This window comes from Telmatherina bonti (genome assembly GCF_933228915.1).
Source record: "Telmatherina bonti genome assembly, chromosome: 10".
Taxonomy (NCBI): Eukaryota; Metazoa; Chordata; class Actinopteri; order Atheriniformes; family Telmatherinidae; genus Telmatherina; species Telmatherina bonti.
In genome coordinates this window covers 21,568,819-21,588,355 of record NC_136628.1, presented here as the reverse complement: position 1 = coordinate 21,588,355, position 19,537 = coordinate 21,568,819, and the positions used below count along the sequence as shown (strand labels likewise).

Sequence of the window (19,537 nt, the reverse complement as noted above, 5' to 3'; positions counted from 1 at the left end):
AAAATCTATGCAGTCCCTAGACTTCATTTCTCTGTGGACAAAGATCATTTATACAAAATCTCAAGTAAATCAACTTGTTTTAGATTTCTGTCTGAAACAGGAATCAGTGGGCTGACAACTTTCCCAAAGTGAATGATAAAAATGGTTAAATCCCTATGAAGAATTTTATTTAAATAAGTTAAGTGCTGTGTTCTCAGTCCACCTTCTTTGATACATGTTAAATGTCTTGTTACTTTACAGCTTGATATATCTATTTGCCCTTGGGCTTAGCTATGGAAGCGCTGGCCTCTCTGAAACAGTGCAGCCATTTAAATAGTACAGTAAATCAAATTTTGCCACAGGGAATGGAAGCCCATTTTCTTAGTTTCTATAACAAAATATAGAGCAATGGTGCAATATATGGACATGCCTGTGGGTTTTCTACATTTAGTGATTGGGGCATGATAGAGATCTGTCTCAAGTTAACTTTTGTAGATTAATTGCACCATTTCATTTAGGGTGAATTCTTCATTTCAACAGCAGAGTGAATTGAACTATTGTCAGTGAATCTCACATGCAGGCGTAAACTTATACAACCTAAAACATCAACGAAACACCACTCAAACATCAGCCCTAGTTGCATCTTTAAGGGGTCAGGCCAGCTTAGATTCCCTTCACGGTTCTCAGTTATTTCCATGTAAACTGGAGCTACAATTTGGACTTGGTTGATTGGAGCTACCTGAAGGTTTTCTGGTTACGAAAACCTTCACTAACAGTTTTATTTGTTGGCTGACTGTAAGAATGTAAGCCTGGGGAAAAGACACATGCTTGTGGATGGGTGGTTTCTTTGGCAGGAAATGAACCCCTTAAATGTTTAGCTTAACAGTGTAATAAAACACTTTTTCAGTACACACCTCTACTGAAATGATTTATAAATCAAATTAGAAATCTTGACTGCCAACGGTGTTATATCATGTGCAAATTCACATCACCATCTTTGCTTTTTCTTTTTTTTCCCCCCTTCCATTTACCCACAGCTACAATCTTTTAAAAACAGCACACTCAGTCACTTGATTTTTGGTGTCCTCCACTGCTGCTGCAACATGCCAACCATAATAGAAAACTATAAAAGGCCCCCTACGTGATGACAGACTAATAACAGTTGATTTAAGCTGTGGCAGACCGAGCAGCCTTTCCAAGTCATAATGGCTAATACAAATGCATGTCTAGGAGCCAATAGACTGAGGTCAATAATCATTGTTTATTGCCTTCATTATAGGAAAACACCAATGTTAATAAAATTGATCCTTTAGCATGTGAATTGAATGCAGTTGAGGAAATGGCACAAGTTGCAAAGTTCTCTGCTTTGCTTAAAGATAAATAACCATGATAAATTCCCACGACCACATTTAAATTCTGATATTGATTATAAGCTGTGTGTGAATTTGCAGCTTGCTGTACGATGGGGAAGATGGCAGAGAGGCACAGAAAGAGGAGGAGGGGGTGAGGTGAGAGACACCAGCTACAAACATGGAAACAAAATGACTGTGTGAGATTCATTTCAGTGGAACTAATATCTGCAGTTATCCTGGTGGGTATGTTTCATTGTATATGTACAAAACAGACACAAACACTTTGACTAAATCTAAGCAATTTCCAGGGCAGAGCAGTAGCCCCAGTGTTGCAAAACGGTGCGAGCAGGACAGAACTAACCTGCTGCAAATGGCCTGGAATGCTAATAGACTCACAAATGGGTCAAAGGGAGCTAAATGAGAGCTAACTAGGCCTGGCTAATTATGAAGTACCCAAGTTTTTCACCAATCAGGCTCTAAGACTACAGAGGCCAGTGATCTGACTGGTTGTTGACAGGATGGTGGCTAATTAGCGCGTAGCAGATCAGCAGCTCCATGCAAGTGGGTCAGTGAGAGAGGACAGTAAATGGATGGGGGAAGGGCATTTGAAACATTTTCAGTTTTAAAAATAAATAACAGGACAAATTGGATCCTTTGTCTCAGTCTGGCTCGCCTTAGTTTCTCATCTATGACTGAATTTATTCATCAAATTATTTCAAATGAAACCCTTGTGGAATTCATTGTTGATTTGCTTTTGTTCCGTATCAATTATTTGGATAAATTGAACAAGTATTCTTTTAAAAAGCATGATGACACAAAACTTTTTACAGTAAAAAAATTAGATCCTTGAGGGTACTGCTCCCCAGATAGTCAATAACATTACTGCACTCTTTTTTTTTTTCTTGAAGTTAACAGACATCCACTTGTACAACAGCTTTAACCTGCAGGGTGTCAAGCAGTGCTTGTTCCAACACTGCCATCTCTTGGTAAGAATCTACCGACGTTGAGTAAAGAATAAGCCTCACACAGGAATGTACTGTAGTTCATAACATTTGCACCACTGCTTAATCAAGCAGATAATGAGCAATAAGACTTGATGCTGTCGGTGTGAGTGTTTCTGTCAAAACCCGGGAGAGGGGGATGTTTCAGTATAAATATTTATGCCCGGCAAACAGATCAATGGCGATTAAAAAGGTCAAGGGCAAATGATGATGAATGCTGGCTGTATATATTGATAAATTTTGACCGCAGTAATGAATTACAAATACACACACGCTGGTGTGCACACACATGAGACAGCAGACCAAATGATAGGGACTAATTCATTGATCATGCTTAATCTGTCATAATTAATTCCATAGGAACAACTGTGATGAGAGCAAGTCTCCATTTAACAGATCAATTATTCAACATGAGGAAGAGGTGGACCCAAGATAAATGAGCTTGGGAGACTGGTGCAGCAGTCAAGGGCTGAGGCTAATTACAATCTTTTCTTGGAAACCAGAACAGGTTACTTACAGTTAAGTGTTTCCAAGCAAGTCTTAAGTGTAATTCAGGGGTGTCCAAAGTCGGTCCTCGAGGGCCGCTGTCCTGCAGGTTTCCCATGTATTCCTGTTCCAACACATCTAGCTTCCACTAAATGGATCAAACAGCCAATGACGTGCACAACTGATTAAGCTCTACTACTAATTAATTTGAATCAGGTGTGTCTGAGCAGGGATGCATAGAAAACCTGCAGGATTCTGGCCCTCGAGGACCGGAGCTGGACACCTCTGGCTGTAATTGGAGGCTTAAGTTACCACAACAGTTCACGACGCACATGAGAATTGTTTCAAACGGCTTTAAATTTATCGAGACTGAATGCCATACATTTGAGCTGTGTTCTGTTCTTAATGTCATTTTTCATTGTTGTTGGAGAAAAAAAAAATCTGCAATATCCGTATTACAATTTTTATGAACAGATTGGAAGACACTACTTTGGACAAATGGATTTTATGTCAGGAGTGCAATGTGACTAACTGCAGTCTGAACCAAGTTATGAACGGTTAAGCTGTTATGCATTGCGCAACTCAGTCATTTTTCTATGTTTTATTGGTAACCTTATTCTGTGCACATTTTGCCACATCATATTAAATCACAAACATTTCATTCTTCAATGTTATCAAATGAACTGTAATAACATAACTATTTGATTTGAACACATATTTGGGAGGATTTGCAAAAAAACAGCACAACCTTTGACAGATTAATTACATGTCATAGATTTGACAAATGATTTACACTCCTAAATATTAGGAATATTAGTCAAAATGGTCCAATACATTGCAACATTTGAAATAATTTTTCTTTTTTAGGTTTCTAAAAACACAATTGTTTCTGATTTCTCAACTTTGCAAAAAGCCTCTTCTACCCAAATTTGGGTTAAAAAATATTTTCTTTTAAAAAACGCATCAAAGAAAAAGAAAAAAAATCAGCAGGGGGCCACTGATGCTGGGCATATGCAACACAGTAAAGCACTGGTATATATACAAACCTCTGGGAGCTTATTAACCCTCACAAGTGAAGATGTGGGAATGAGTTGCAAAAGCTTAACAAGCCCTACATTAAGCTGTATTTCTGATCAGACTTCAATAAGACTTTTAAACCAAACAATGCCTTTAACTTCAGTATTGCAACAGAATTAAACTACAGTCCAGTGAGTTTCATAATGACGTTCCTCATGAAATCATCACACACAGTCCTGGTTTATTTTAACTGCTGCCATGCTTTGGAGCCCAGGTTGATGCACAGTTATCAGAAGAAAGTTTCTCTGCAAAGTGGGCAGGTGGATTTATTACTGGAAGTGAACCATTTGTACTGTAAAGAGAGGAGATCCATAAGTCAATACAACTTTTAATCAAAGATGGAATAATATTCTCAAAGAATGTGATACATGTGCATATCTCACCAAACATGCCGAGTGGAATTTCTTCTTGCAGGTGCGACAAGCTTTCTTGGGAAGAGAGTAGTTGGAGCCGTGGATAACAGAGAAGCAGATCATACAGTCCTCTATTCCTTCAAAGCGTTTATCCACATTGTTCTTCCACAGAGCCAGGCCCTCCATTATACTGCCATTCTGCAAATACAGTACCATGGTTACTGTCTGAACGGTTTCAGTTCCGATCTTTTCACAACCCCTTGACCTTTACTGCTCTTTAAAAAACAATTCAAGAAAATAAATTATTAAATTCACAATCACTGAGGAATAAAATCTGGATACGGGTTGAAAATGAGTCTATATTTACTAAAGAAAAATTAAAAAAAGGTCAGGACAACTGCTTGTGTCTCTACCTGATGTGTGAGATAGGTGCTCAGCTGCAGCATCCAGTTCCTCCACTGCTGCACAGCAACACCCACACGCCTCCCACTCTCTACTGTTATGGAGCCTAGAGGGTAGTTCTGCGGCAACTGAATCACCAACTCAATGTAGATGTCGTCCACAGAATAAGTAGCAATCACTTCTCGTGCTGCTGAACGGGCCTTGACCTGGGCCAAGAAGATAAATTGTTTTACTCTCATCACTTTGGGGTCTTTTAGTCAAATAATCAGACATCCATTTCACAATTAAATGTCATGATTACACTTGATTAACTAAATCCTTTCCTCCCCAAATGAGAGTCCATTAGGTTCAATCGTACAGAATCTATTGTTGCTGCACCACTGTGCTGCAAGTGTAAAGCAGGTGTTGGACCGCAGAACTTGCTTCAATTAAATGTTTTATTATTGCACATTTTAGCTGTTTGTTACTGAAAAGAAGGAAAGAAGCAACTTTATTCTCTACATGACTGCATCCGGTTTAGAGAAGACAACATAGTTGAGAATTTTCTGAAAGAAAAAAATAAAAGAAAAAAAGAAAAAACAACTGCTTTATTTCTTCAAACTTACAGTCATGCTGTCAAACATCTGAGTGCTGGTGTGGACTGAGGAGATCTCCTGGGCTGAGAGGACAGGACTGACATATTTAATAGTGAACTTCTCTACAGCTGTGCTAACTCTCTTCTCCTGGCTGTTCCACCACAATCGCACCATGGCAGGCAGGTCTTGCACCGTGCTGTAGTACACGCTGCATGCCAAGTGGGGGAGCTCCCACTCAACACTGTCATTCTCTAACAAAAAGAAAAAAGGTTTGTTTGCTTTTTTAAACACAGGAAACTGAAGCAGGTTTTTCTTTCAGAGTACAAAAACTGTTTAAGTTTCTGTGCATTACTTACTGTCAACTGCCAGAAAGAGGCTCTCTGAAAAGAAAGTTTTGGTCTCTTTGGTCTCGGACCCCTGGCCTGGGTAGGTTGGATTCTCAGGCATCAGTTTGAACAGATGGAGGAGCAGTTTGTTAAGGCTGCAGCTTCTCTTCAGGTACTGAGCATAATGAGCACGCAACTAAAGACAAATAAAAAGAGCTCTCAGAACACAGCACATCTTCCTTGCATACTCTCTTACTGTTAGACTAAAGGTTAAAAAAAACAGCTAAATAAATGTGAAAATCTGATTTTGTGACTAATTGTGACTCACATGAGAAGGTGAGGATTTGAAGAAAGTGAGAAGCAGCTTCCACGACAGCAAATATCCAAGTATGCAGGAGTATTCTACACTGAGAGGCTGCACCACTGCAAACTCTCCTACCTGAACCCCAGCCATGATATTATCACACAGCTCTTCACAGGTAGAAAGAATGGCCATGAGTGATGCCGGAGGAGAGCTGAGAGGAAATGAGCAACCATGAAAACTGTTTTAATACCTGAACTGTGCTAAATTAATCATATTGTGTGTGTAAGGCCACAGATACTACCAGGTATACTTACAGAGACGGCTCATCTCTATCATCATCAGACTTACTGGTGTCTCCTTCTCCATCACACTCAGGCAGCTGAGGCATGACCCTGGATTAATCACACATGAAAAGCGGGGTCATATTTCCGTATTAGCCACAGAAACCTTATAAAATCCTAATTCCAAAGAAAATTAAGATGCTGCGTATGTAGATAATAACACCATGCAATGACTTGTAAACTTCATTAACCCATATCTTTTGTGGAACAGAATACAGATCAGATATTTAAAGTGAGACATTTTATGATGGTACCAACAAACAACAGCTGGAAAACATGATGCAACAAATGAGGTAAACTGGCAACTGCCCAGTAAAATTGTTGTATAAAAAAAACAGTACTTTAAAAGAGGTAGTCTCTCTCAGAAGAAAAGAGGAGTTTCAGAAGAAATTTCTAAAGGAAATATTATCTTATGTAGAAAAGTTTTAAGTATTAAATATATATAATATAAAAATATTTATATTACATATATTCATAAATTAATAATTTTGTCAAGGAATCAGAAAAATTTCAGAATTCATTGTCTGTAAACACAGTTCAACATTTCACCTACATATGCAGGTTACAGTTTTATCATGCAAAGAAGAAAACAGGATTTAGTAGCACGGCTGTTTCCACTGGAGCAAAGCTTATTCAAAATGGACCACGGCAAACTGGGAAACCGTCCAGCTGTATAAATCTGTAACCCAGGCATTCACAGTTTAAAAGTTGGCATTTCAGATAGTATGTGGGTTGGCAACTTGGACATCTATTAAGACACTGTCAATGATGAAAGGTATACGCATTTTTACAGCAACATAGGTTTCCCTTACAGTTTTGTCTTTTCAGGTAAACAGTGGTGTATTTTAGTACTAGAACAAAAATGCTTAACCAGTCTACCTGCAGTCCAAAACTTTCACTAACTGAAACATTCAGTGCATCATGAAACACAAAACAAGGAAGACCCAGGACTGTTAAACAGCTAGTATCTGACATCGGACAAGAACTGGACAACATTTTTCTCCTAAAGATCCAGTAACTGGTCTTGTTGGTTCCCAGATATTTACAGACATCCTGGGATCCTGCAGGATAATAAACATCCCACTGTCCTTTTGTTCTTACAATACAAGTCGCTGCGATCAAATTAAAAGATGTGGAAATATTTGGTAAGTTTTTAATGTAAATAAGATATTAATAAGACATAGTTTTGTCATCTTACACAGGGTCTGAACTTTTTTCAAACTGGTATGTTGTGTAAATGAGTAATCTAGCTAAAGCTTAAAACTTTTTTCTATCGATATAAAGGAAGAAAATCCACATCCTTACTTTTCCAACAAGTGGTACACTGTCAGTTGTAGAGGCCTGGCCTTAAACAGCAACAAAGGGCACAGTGTATTGAGGAGCGTCTGCAGAGACTCTGGCAGGTTTGTCTTTTGGTCTGCTATGAACCGTGGTGGCAGAGAATTATGGTTTAATTGCTGCACCGGCACATATGTGAGAGCCAGACCAACTGATTGCAGTACAGCCATAGGGAACACAGGGTCATCTGGTTCAGCAAAGGCCTCTGTATTAAGACAAATAACAAAAGAGATGACATTAACATTCAGAACATTTCTCACAATTCTGCAAAGTTTAAGGTAAATCTTTCAGAACAAGGTGGAAAATGTTAAAAGTCATAACTAAGTAGCTATTTGTAACATCTAGTGCTAAACATCTTTTGTGACCATTTCAAGTTTATGCTTATGACAAAAGCATATATGGAATATTCATATAAAAAAAAAAAAATTAAAAAAAAGAATCAAATAATTACAGTGTAATAGCACTGCGGTAATACATTCCTAAACACACACATGATTAAAAAAAAAATGCCATGTACATCTGATTCTGTGGTTATCTTACTTCTGCAAAACAAAATGAGAAAACATCAATAGTAGGTCCATCGAATGTGGAGTCATTAGCAACAAGAATTTTATCAGCTGATTAAAGACGGCTGTAAGATGATCGCTCCACCACATGCATTTCAACATGTCAGTTATCCACTCAAAGAACCTACTGGCAATAATCTGTTATTGTTTTCCATGGCAAGAGCTAATCATTAATTGATGAGGAGTGCAGGGGTTTCCAACAAGAGATCAACATCCATTTAGAAGTCTTTGGTTTAATTAGAACGTTAAAGTAAGCTTGGGAAACTGTGCATTAAGCAAAATATAGAAAAGTCTCTGCAGCATAGCAAAAAGGATTGAAGAATTTCATTCAGTAGAATCTATCATGTGGATTAAAATGTGCCAGATGATTTACTGGAATAAAAACAATAAGGATCTATTTTAATTTAATTTCAGATATTCTCAATGTTCAACTTCATAGCGTATTATTTATCATTTTGAAATCTTATCATTTTAAGCTGTATGTTTGTTCATATAACTTTCTAGGTACGCTGGATGAGTCATTATCTTTGCAATAATTTAAGAAAGTTGCAACAAAGTTTTCACCAGGAATCTATGAATTTGAAAGGCCACAAGCAAAAACAGTAGAGATCAATGCGCAGTACAATGCTTCTAAAAACAAAAAAAAAAGAAAAATTTAAAAAAAAAAAAAGGTTTTTAGAGATAGTAGAAAAACTTCCTCAAAGCAAAACCCACATACATACCAGTGATTTTAAATGGCAGAGGTAACAGCAGATTGTAAATTCCCTCTACAAAGAAATCTGTCCATTCACCAGTCAGTTCTGGCGGCAACTTCTCCAGCACGCCAGTTGCAGATGACGTGAAGAACTGGTTCAGCTTCACAATCAATGAAGCGTTCTCACACACAAACAGCTGCACCCAGGGGTTCCACAGACTGCCTACATTCTCACTGGCAGTCTGAGATTGGAAGAAAGCAAATAAAATCCAAGACTTAAAAGCAACACCAAACAACAGCTTCAAAGAGAGATAAACATACTATCAAAATGTCAAGAATAAAAACAGATTATTAAGGGGAAACTGAGAAAAACAGCATGATCTAAAAATAGCGCCCTCCTTACTTACAAGTCAACTTTTGCCTCTAATCTCAAGAGTAAAAAGTAGCAGCACAGATATGAGCCATTCCTTACCTCCAACCAAGCCAACATAGAGCAGAGCAAAAAATCCCACTGGGTTCCTCCAAGAACCGCTGGACAATGAGTCACCAGCCAGGTCAGGAAACGCATCATCTCAACACTTAGGTTCAACTGTTCAGATGTTGCTTCTGATAGGTCACTGAAAAGCAAACATTTAACTCATTTAGTTATAAGCAGAAAACACACTGATCAGCAACAATATTAAAAAGAGTTCTGTAAAACACTCCATGATTGCGTGTGTATTCTGGTATCAGATACTAACTGTATAGATACTAACTTTAGGTTATGTACAATCCCAAATCCAATTAAAATTAGGACGTTGTGAAAACGGTGTAATACGATGATTTGCTCATCATTAATCTAATCTATAGTCAACTGAGCACACAACAAAGACAAGATGCGCAAAGTTTAAACTGATCAACTTTTTTTTTTTTGGGGGGGGGGGGGGGGGGGGGGGGGGCAAATAAATACTCATTTTGAATTTGATGTATGCAACACATTCCAAAAAAGTTGGGACAGGGACAACAATAAGGAATGGTCCGAAAAACACCTGCGTGGAAAATGCCAAGGATGAACAGGTTAAATTGAAACAGGTGAGTAATAACTGATTATAAATGGATTGAACTGAAAGCCTCAGTCATGCAGAAGCAAAGATTGGGGCGAGGTTCACTACTTTGTGAACAACTGTGTGAGCAAATAATCCAAGGACAGTTGAAGGACATTTCTCAACTTACAATTGCAAGGAATTTAGGGATTTTATCAGCTACAGTCCATAAGATCATAAAAAAATTTAGATAATTTGTACAAATCTGTACGTCAGCAGCAAGGCGGAAAACTAACATTTGATGCTTGTGATTTTCGATCCCTCTGCATTAAAGACAAACATCATTGTGTAAAGGATATTACCAGGTGGGGTCAGGAACACTTCAGAAAACCATAGTCAGCTAACATAGTTCGTTCCCAAATCTGTAAGTGTAAATTAAAACTCTATTTGTAAACCAAAAGCCAGTTAACACCACCACCCAGAAACGCTGCTGGCTTCACTGAGCTCATCTGAGAGGGACTGACGCAAAGTGGAAAAGTGTGCTGTGGTCTGTTGAGTCCACGTTTCAAAATGTTTTGACAAATCATGGAGGTTGTGTCCTCCAGACCAAAGGAGAGAAAAGACCATCCAGGATTTTTTCCGCTTTTAAAGCCAGCATCTGTGATGGTATGGCGGTGTGTGTTGGTGACCGTGGCACAACTTGCATATCTGTGAAGTCACCATTAACGCTGGAAGGTACATACAAGTTTTGGAGCAATATACGCTGCATCCAAGCAATGCTTTTTTCCAGGGACATCCCTGCTTATTAGCGCAAGATAATGCAAAGCCACAGTACTTGCATGTGTTACAACAGAGTGCAGGTACTAGACTGACCTGCTTGCAGTCCAGACCTGAAAATGTGTGCTGCATTATGAAGCTCAAAATGTAACTGAGACCCCCCGACTGTTGAGCAACTGGTGTTACACATGAAGCAAGAATGGGAGAGACTTCGACCAACAAAGCTTCAACAATAAGTGTCTTCACTTCCCAAATGCTTGCTGAGTGCTGTTAAAAGGAAAAGTGATGTAAAGCTGTGGTAAAAGCGCCCTGTCTCAGCTTCAATGGACTGTGTAGCAAGACAAATTCAAAATAGGTGAATATTTACAAAAAATAGTAAAGTTTGTCAGTTTAAACATTACATGTCTCACCTATGTAGTGTATTCAACTTAACACAAGTTTAAAAGAATTTTAAATCATTGTATCTTTTTAACATTTTCCACAATGTCCAAACTTCACTAAAACTGGGAATGTACGTTAAAGATGTGATCTTCATCAGTAAGGCTTTAATAACTTACTTGTTTTTTCTGCTTCTAACATTTAACGTTCACATGTAGCCATTTACTTCCAGCCTAACATGCTCCGTCTCTCAGGTGGGTGTTTTTGTTATAAACAATCAGCACACAGGTGTAAACTATGGAGACATGTAAACAAATTAGCTCGATTACCAGCTGAAGAGGAACCAATCCTCCCGACTGTTCCTCCATTCCATCACTGTAGCCAAGATAGCCTGCAGAACCTCCTCCTCTACTTCTGTGTTGGCATTTAGGCAGCAAAGCAGCACAACCAAACATCCATACACATCTGCAATACAAAGTAAAAAATTGGATAATTTCTACATAACTAGACACATTTTTGTCATGCATTCACGTGTGTTTATCCTCACTTTCAGTCTCTTGCCAGTTGATTAATCCAGCAGTAGCCAAAGCAATGAGATTCTCTCTGTCTTCCCTTGTCATAAATGGACAGAGCACCTGGACTGTGCTCAACTTTGTTTGAGAAACTGGAAATGCACTATTTCAAGAAAAGAAATTCATCATGCTATAAAACAAGACCAATAATTAGAAATATGGGCTCAAATTATTTTGTCTGAGAAATTACCGACCTATCTGCAACCCCATAAAGCTCCCTCACAGCTGCATTGTGGGTCGCAAGCAAGTTGTTGGCTTTGATGTAGTTTTCTAAAGTCAGACACCACAGACCTCCATCCATCGTTGACCTTAAGGATGACAGGAACATCATCAATGAGTATAGTTTAAAATGACTGCTCTGAGAAAAAGCCCAGATTTCACTTAGTTCCACACATCTGATGACTAAAACTTCTTGTGTGAGATCAGGACGTGAACCTAACCTTGAGTAGAGGGTCTCCAGCAGGCCTTTCACTGAGACTTGGGTTTGTAGTCCGTCTGACAGCCCCCATTCAGTCAGCAGGTTGTGATAGGTAGAAACCATTGCAGGACTGTAATTGAGCTCCTTACACCACTGTAGTGCATACAGCAGTTCTGAAACTGTCAAATGTAGCATGTACAGATATTTTTAGCAGCACAATAGATTGCTGAGAAGTGATACTGGAATATGAATGGAAGCCAAAGTTCAACAAAAACAGGGAAAAAAAAAAAAAGAATATAGTTCATGTCTTCTCCTAGGTGCGTACCTGTATTGGTTAAGTTTGTTAGAGTTGAACGGCTCTGAACCTCCTCCTGTCTACAAGGTACGACTACAGCAGCAATCTGGGCCACCCTCCCTAAGACAGCACAGACGCACAGGTGGGCTGGCAGTCGTTTTGACTCCCTAAACCTCCAGGAGTCCTTGGAAGCTTTTTCACAAACTCCTCTGTAATGGCTGGACAACAAAGGGATTCTGACCCACTAGAAACAGAAAAGAAAAAGCGGTGGAACAAAGCATGAATGTCAAACCTTTTAAGTCTCAAGCTTTAGTCAACAACAAGTTCTTTTATATCAAGGATTTAACAATCTTGCATGGTTGTAGTTCCTTTATTTTTCCAGCAATACTGACCTGAGGTGGCAGTGCCTGTCTGATTCTTGTCCATTCAGACTGCGTGGGCGTCAAGAGGGTGAAGAAGTGGATGAGGATGGGGGAAGCTCGGTCACCTATAGAGACCACTGTCTCAGCCAAACTTCTTACGGCTGCACCTACAACTTGCAAACTGAAGAAAAAAAAAAAACCACACAAATAAACTTAGCAAGATATGTTTGCAATGATTTAATGCACACAAATTAGTCATGTTAGGTTACCTTTTAATATCTAGAGAGACAGTGAGTAGCTGCTTTGTCACCCAAACAGCTGCACTGTGAAAAAAGCCACCTTCTGTGAACTCATATTCACAGTGTTGCACCAATGACTGTACCCCAGCAACACACACCTTCTTCAGCTTATCTAGAAGCGAGTCTTTAAAAAAAAATAAAACCGAAATCAACTAGTTATTTAACTTTACCAGGCAATTATAAATATATTCATGCAGACATTGAATACCTACCAGACAGGTGAGTGTGTCTTTGATCTTGGGCAGTGAGTTGGAAGATGGTGAGCAAGAGCTCTTCTGCAGAAAGTAGCAAAATGCAGTCTTGTACAGAGGAGAAGAAAGATGAGGCCACGTCACATATGAAGGAAATAAGAGGCTCCATGTTGCCTGCATCTGAAAGACTCTTGGTTTCGCACAGAGTGGTGTGGAGCTTCTCCAAGATTTTCTCCATGTATACTTCTCCAATCAGAGACTCTGCACATGTTAAAGACATCAAAGCAATCACTCAGTGACTCAAAAACTCCACACAGCATGTGTAATTACAGTCCAACAAAGACATTTACCATTGTTGTGGTTGTGAGAAAGGACAAAGCTGATAAGTGCCCAACTGTGGCTGCTAGACAAAGAAGAAGAGGAAGCACGAGTGCTGCTTCCCGCCTTACAGAGCTCTTCAGTTAATCCCAGGATTTTCTCTCCCAGAATTGAACCCTTTAGCCAATCGCTGCAGTTCGTTAGGGTCTCGGGATCTTTACACGCCTAGAAGGTCAAATGGCAGCGAAGCACAGACTTTTCTCAGTGTCCTGGTGTAAACAAGTAACACACTGTGAATAATATAATAAAAAAAACTAAATCAGACCTACCCTTTGAATAATCTGCAGGATAATCCCCCACTGTAAACCCAGCTAGAAAAAAAAAGAAAAATATTTTTAAAAGATAAAAACAACTAAATCTCATAGCTAAATCTACACAAGTTGTCTATGTTACCATGGTGATGTGATTGAGGATGCGCATGGTCTCTTGCCGGCTACAGCAGTAGAGTGAGCTGAACGCCATGTCCACCAGATGCTCGGTGTCGCTGCGCCCCAGCTCAGCTAGCCACACCACAACTCGTTCCAGCAGGAAGTGCACGGCTGGATTTTTCATCATCTCATTCTTCTCTTTGTTGTCTTCAGTTATGTTGTCATCAAAATCAACCAAAGTCTAACAGGAACACAGTTTATAAAAAATTGAGAACAAAAAGGGAATTTTCAGAGCTGGTATATATATCAGATTTTTTTTTTTTAAATATTTGTGTTTGTTTTATATTTAAAAACTCCCCACTGCTAACATTTTTAAGGCACAACACAACTTTTTAATCTGAATTTATCATATTTGTGGAGTATAATAAATCATCTACTAGCTAACTACATAAACAATACAGACGTTAACAAAAGAAACACTAAAGACTGAAATCCATGAAACATCACTTACACTGAAGACCCTGGGTGTGTGGAAAGACTGCAGGAGAAGGGAAAGGAATACAAGGTGTCTTTCTGAGTTTCTCTCATTCACATGCACCAAGCAGAGCTGTGCCAGCTGGCACACAATGTCTTCAAAATGCTGAGTCTGTAAAGACCCAAACGCCTTCTCATTTGCAGTTTTAGACACTGTCTGTGCAAGCTTCTCAGCATCTTCACCCTCAACTCCAGATTTCTCTTCCTCATCTGTCTTAGAAAAACGTATTTTGACAGATTTCTTCTTCTGGATGTGGGTTTTGGTTGCTCTCTCAGGATAACGCATCACCTGGACAGATACAGGAGAGTACAGAAATATTTGAGCAACATTTTATTTGTTGCATTGGCCACATGTTAGGGCATGAACAGCTCTGACAGCCATTTTATTTAGTTATGCCTTTCTTTTTAAAACAGATCTCAGGTAAATCAATGGGAATGTGTCTGAGAAAAGAGATTCTCGAAATATCATAATTTATATTATTAGAAAAAATTAACTTTATGTGTCTAAAAAAATAACAGTACAAGGGAGCTTTTCTATCACAACATACCTGCAGCAAGGTGGCTACCCCTTCCAAAGCCTGTGGATCTGCTTCCTCTTTATCAATATGTTGCACGAACAAAAGAGCAAGCTCCTCCCAAAAGTCTGCCAGAATTCTTTGAAAGACATCCTTGCTGTCTTTTACTTCAGCGTCATTATGCAAGCCTGCTCGTTTCTCCCAAGAAATAAGCATTTCAGTGACCATGATGAAAAGAGGCCCAGTCCAAAGAGAAGAATCTGTAAGAGCCTTTTCTAATAAAGGTAAAAGCTGCAGGAAAAAAACATACAACAAAACACTGTGAGAAAGATCTAGACTTCAGCAGGTGATGGAAGATGTATGTACTACTGTATGAGCCAACCTGCTGCAAAATAAGCATGGTCCTTATTTTCCCCTGGCACTCCTCTTCTCCTGTATTTTGCAGTATGCAGTACCGCAAGCACTCAACAAAAGACGTCACTATTACTGCACTTTCTGACGGACTTGTCGCTGCACGCTCACTAGACAGGCTGAAAAACCAAACACAATTATGAGTCTGAACTCATAACTGGAGCAGTAAATATCAAATGCCATATGAAAATATATGAAAGTAATGAATATGAACAGCTTTAGTGTCATTAAGCATCTAGAAAAATGTTCTTCATTGAATTAAGGCTCAGTTTGAAACAGACAATTTTCTTAAATAACTTATGACTTAAATAATCATTTGCACTAAATTATGTATTTGACCCATCATGGCCCAGCCTTCAGGGGCCCTGTTGCTGTATTTGCACACATTGGTTATGTGATTATTTGATTATTTGTTTATTGATTTTGTGTTCTAGGCCTTGGTTCTTTTATGGCTTGTAGAGTCAGCTGAACAGGGGTCTCTACAAGCCATTAAAGAACGGCCCTTTCTGGGGGGTGGGGGGGATTTAACCCCCGAGCTTGGCATCTCCATTGTTGTGTTATTTGGTTTGGTTTGGTTTAGTTTTCTTTAGTTTTTTAACAAAATAAATACATTTTTATATGAATTCTCTTGTGTCTTCCCTTTTTTGTAATTGTCCATGAATCAACGACAATAAACCATCATCTAAAATAACATATGCATTATATATCATTTCCCAGCTAAAGCGAGCAAACACAAACAGGTTACCCTTGTATGACAGCTGAGAAGAAGGTGGTGTAAAAGTCCAGGCTTGGATCCATAACTTGCTGTGGTAATTTGCTGAGAAGCGGCATTAGATTTGGGTGGAGTGATTTAGCCATCCCTTTTCCACCCTCTTTTAATAATGTCCAAAGTTTTGGTAAAAAGCCTTTCTTGGCATTGACATGTATCCAGCAATCCTGAGATGGTTAAAAAAAAAAAAAAAAAAAGAAGAAGCCAGTATTAGATGAAACTCAACAAATTGGCAATACATAAAATTTGGCCTTCTGTAACAAATGTGCAGGGAAGAATAAAAGAGAATTAGCACAAATATTATTTGTCTGTCATTATTTAGATAAACGCTTACAGGGATCGCAGACACAACGTGTAAAACAGCTTCCCACACAGGAGGCAGTACAACAGGATCTGTGTCATCAATACTGAGGAGAACAATAGGGCACAGACGTGCTGCTTCAGCTTGGACCAGTCCAGGAGTGAACTCACACAGAGCACACATCATCTCAAAAAAGGCTCCTCTCACCTGTAGAAGAAACAAGGTTGGAGTAATTACTTGGTTACCAAACTTAAGCTGTCGCACAATCATAATAATGTTTAAATGTTTGACCTTTGATGTAAATGCAACCATATTAAGAGAGAGAACCTGGAAGGCTGTCTACAGTGGGATGATAGACTGTTAAACAGAATCGTTTTCAGCAAATCAAAGCCTATTACGAAATGAGAAACCAATTTAAAATGTTTGTTATGAATATAAGAAACTGAGCAAAGTGTCTCTAAAAGATAACGTTTTATTAACTCTTTTTGCAACGCACAAAAACATGGATCACATCTAGATATTCCATAATCCACCAGACAGACATCTGGCAGGCACAGCATTTGGTCATTTGATTCATTGCTGTGATTATTTTTAGTACGATCCAAAAAAAAAACTTAGAGGCATTCTGGTTTGCAGTGCATCTACCAAGAACACCTCTTTGGAATTGATAAACTGTGCAACTCTGGGTTAACTCATATTCACACATTTGTCTGTCAAGAGGGTAAAATTTTAAACCAACAGCACCCTGTTTTTAGCCGAGTGAAACAGCATTATATACGTACCTGTGGCGCCTTGTGCTTGCTGTACTTCCAGAACTTCCCAGAGGCAAGAAGATTTGCTAATCTTTGCTCCAGGACCACCCTGTCATTCTGAAGCAGCAGGGAAAGCAGTCTCTTAACCCCTAACAGTGAGCTGGTTATCATGCGCACATACTTGGCTTCTCTCTCGTCCTCTGTCACACTTCTAGAAAACAGGGATATGCGTTTCAGTAATGTGTCCAACATATACCATTACTGTGATTACACTATGAGAGGAATAGAGTTAAAAGCTCAAATAAGTTCAACCATCAACATACTGTGGGTCACTCAGTGTATCGGCTGTTTCTTTTAACAGAATGTCTTGAAGTACCTACAATAGAAACACAGTTTAATTATGTTTATCTTATGTAAATCAAATCAAACTTTATTTCTTGAGCACTTTTCATGCCACGGACAACACAAAGTGCTTTACAAGATAAAATCAAGTCATAAGGATTAAAACAAACAGTGGATAACAAGGCATTTAAAAATAATAAAGACACAAGCTCTTTACACACATACACACACACAAGGACATAGAGCAAACAACCCCCCACACACACACACACTCCCCGAAAAACATAATTCCCTGAATACTGTCTCTTTAACCGAATGCAGGTTAATAAAACAATTAAAAACATTAATTAAGTGATAAAAACAACTCTGCCTAAACACATCACTACTACTCACATTAAGGATTTCATCCTTGCAGAAACTGAGAGCCTCAGGCTGTTTGGTGGGTGAGAAGGCAGCTTGGAAGGCCTGACATGCAGCAGATGCTGCAGGCGTGTAAGTATCACATTGAGACAGAATCCAGTGGCCCATTAAACTCTTTAGAAATGGGGCCAGGCTGCGACGAACTTTCAGAACCAGCTGCTCAAAGGCCTGTTGGGTAGCTTCCCTGATACGGCGATCATGATCCTGAAGACATAATGGTGAAAAGTTATATTCGTAAAATTGGTCACAGCGTTTATAACACAGAATTCTACAAATATGAGAAGTGATTACACTGAAATATTAATTTCACAAATGCCTGGTGAAGGACTAACTCACTGCTGATATCTTGCAATAAATCCTTGGCCAGTATGGTAGGACCCCTTTAACCTCCTCAGCATCCCGTTCCTGACACATTGACCCAAAGTCCTGCACAGCCTGAGAACATTACACACTATTACAAAACACATATGGACTAAAAAGCAGCCTTTTATCATAATAAATGACAGACCGCAATCCTACCATACTTTTCTATTTTACTGTAAACAAATACAAAAAACAGATGTGTTTGAAATCCATGTCTGGCAGTAAACAGAGGCGAGGGTGCTACAAAAATAAAGGTTAAGTTCAAGCTTACTTTCAGTCTGGTAACAACATCCCTCTTTGACATTTTTCTGAGCACCAAGCGAAAATCAGCATCCACCAGGTTGTCTATGTCCTCTGCACCATGAACAGCTGGGACATAACTCAGTTCAGAAGTGCCAGTGGAGCCGAATCCCACGAAGCCCGGGATGACGCCGCCTTCCCGGGTCAGGACGTCTGCAGCTCGGCCACTACTGGACGGCTAGTGGTGACAGTAAAATGTCGCTTTTGTAATATCATTGCAACAAATAACACATGTCAGAGTCCAAGCGGTTGAGGTTATCAAATTGTTTGGTTACCACAGATAAAGCCAGACGTAAACCTAGCCATGCTTCAAGTTCAAAGAGTAACTAGCTGGTGCTGTAACTGTCTGTTGGCGTTCTTTGGTACTTCAGCGCTGTTAACAATGTTGGTGGGAACTTACCCTCACGTTTCCTTTTGTTCGTTGTTTATTTTTACCCCCCATGGATGCGTCCTTATCTAAAATATACGTATATTTCCGTGCTTACACGTACGCGTTTACAAGTGCTCACGCGACTTGATAACGAGTTCCGATCGCATAACCCGGAAGTGAAAGGTGTTTATCTTTTTTTTTCCCCAAACTTTATTGGTCTACGACTAAATTGCACCGTATTTCTATGACCACTGATATAATGCTCTACTGATGACTTTTTAAAAATAACTATTCATTTATTAATTTGTTATATTTAAGGCAAAATATAGAAGAAAAAAATGAAAAGCATTTTGCATGTTATGCAAATGCCGCGCTTGTATAAGACATAAATAAATACCGTTCTGCTATTCAGATCAAAATATGTTCTGTGCAAAGTTGTTACTTGTTTTGGTTGTAAATAATGACAAATTAAAAAATAAACAAAAATCAAAATGTATTCAAACAGCTCTATAAGATATGGTTGTACGATATTTAGTGATCTGTCACACCACAATAAATGTCAAGTTTTTCTGTAAGTGGCACCAAAATGCGCAGAAATGTAGACAA

At 38.9% G+C, this 19,537-nt stretch overlaps 1 protein-coding gene across 1 annotated transcript; it reads right to left on the bottom strand.

Moving 5' to 3' along the window:
- Positions 1-3,544: 3,544 nt before the first annotated feature.
- Positions 3,545-19,084, bottom strand: ltn1 (listerin E3 ubiquitin protein ligase 1). Its single transcript, XM_079247172.1, has 32 exons — positions 18,962-19,084; positions 18,533-18,739; positions 18,235-18,333; positions 17,872-18,102; positions 17,460-17,512; positions 17,167-17,347; positions 16,418-16,591; positions 16,060-16,250; positions 15,286-15,433; positions 14,937-15,194; positions 14,366-14,677; positions 13,880-14,095; positions 13,756-13,797; positions 13,459-13,651; positions 13,130-13,369; positions 12,888-13,041; positions 12,649-12,799; positions 12,287-12,500; positions 11,984-12,140; positions 11,738-11,851; positions 11,519-11,646; positions 11,301-11,436; positions 9,267-9,411; positions 8,823-9,036; positions 7,502-7,739; positions 6,170-6,247; positions 5,880-6,066; positions 5,582-5,747; positions 5,256-5,476; positions 4,662-4,856; positions 4,279-4,446; positions 3,545-4,187 (listed from the first exon to the last, which is right to left on the bottom strand). The coding sequence occupies exons 1-32, from the start codon at positions 19,001-19,003 to the stop codon at positions 4,125-4,127; spliced, it is 5,316 nt and encodes a 1,771-aa protein (XP_079103298.1). The 5' UTR covers positions 19,004-19,084; the 3' UTR covers positions 3,545-4,124.
- Positions 19,085-19,537: the final 453 nt, after the last annotated feature.

Coding starts and splice junctions, on each gene's coding strand:
- ltn1 (XM_079247172.1), bottom strand. CDS start 19,003: ATGGGGGGTAAAAATAAACAACGAACAAAAGGAAACGTGAGG. Junction 11,647..11,737: donor CTTTATGGGGTTGCAGATAG/GTCGGTAATTTC, acceptor TTCTTGAAATAG/TGCATTTCCAGTTTCTCAAA. Junction 5,477..5,581: donor CCTCTTTCTGGCAGTTGACA/GTAAGTAATGCA, acceptor TCTTTTTGTTAG/AGAATGACAGTGTTGAGTGG.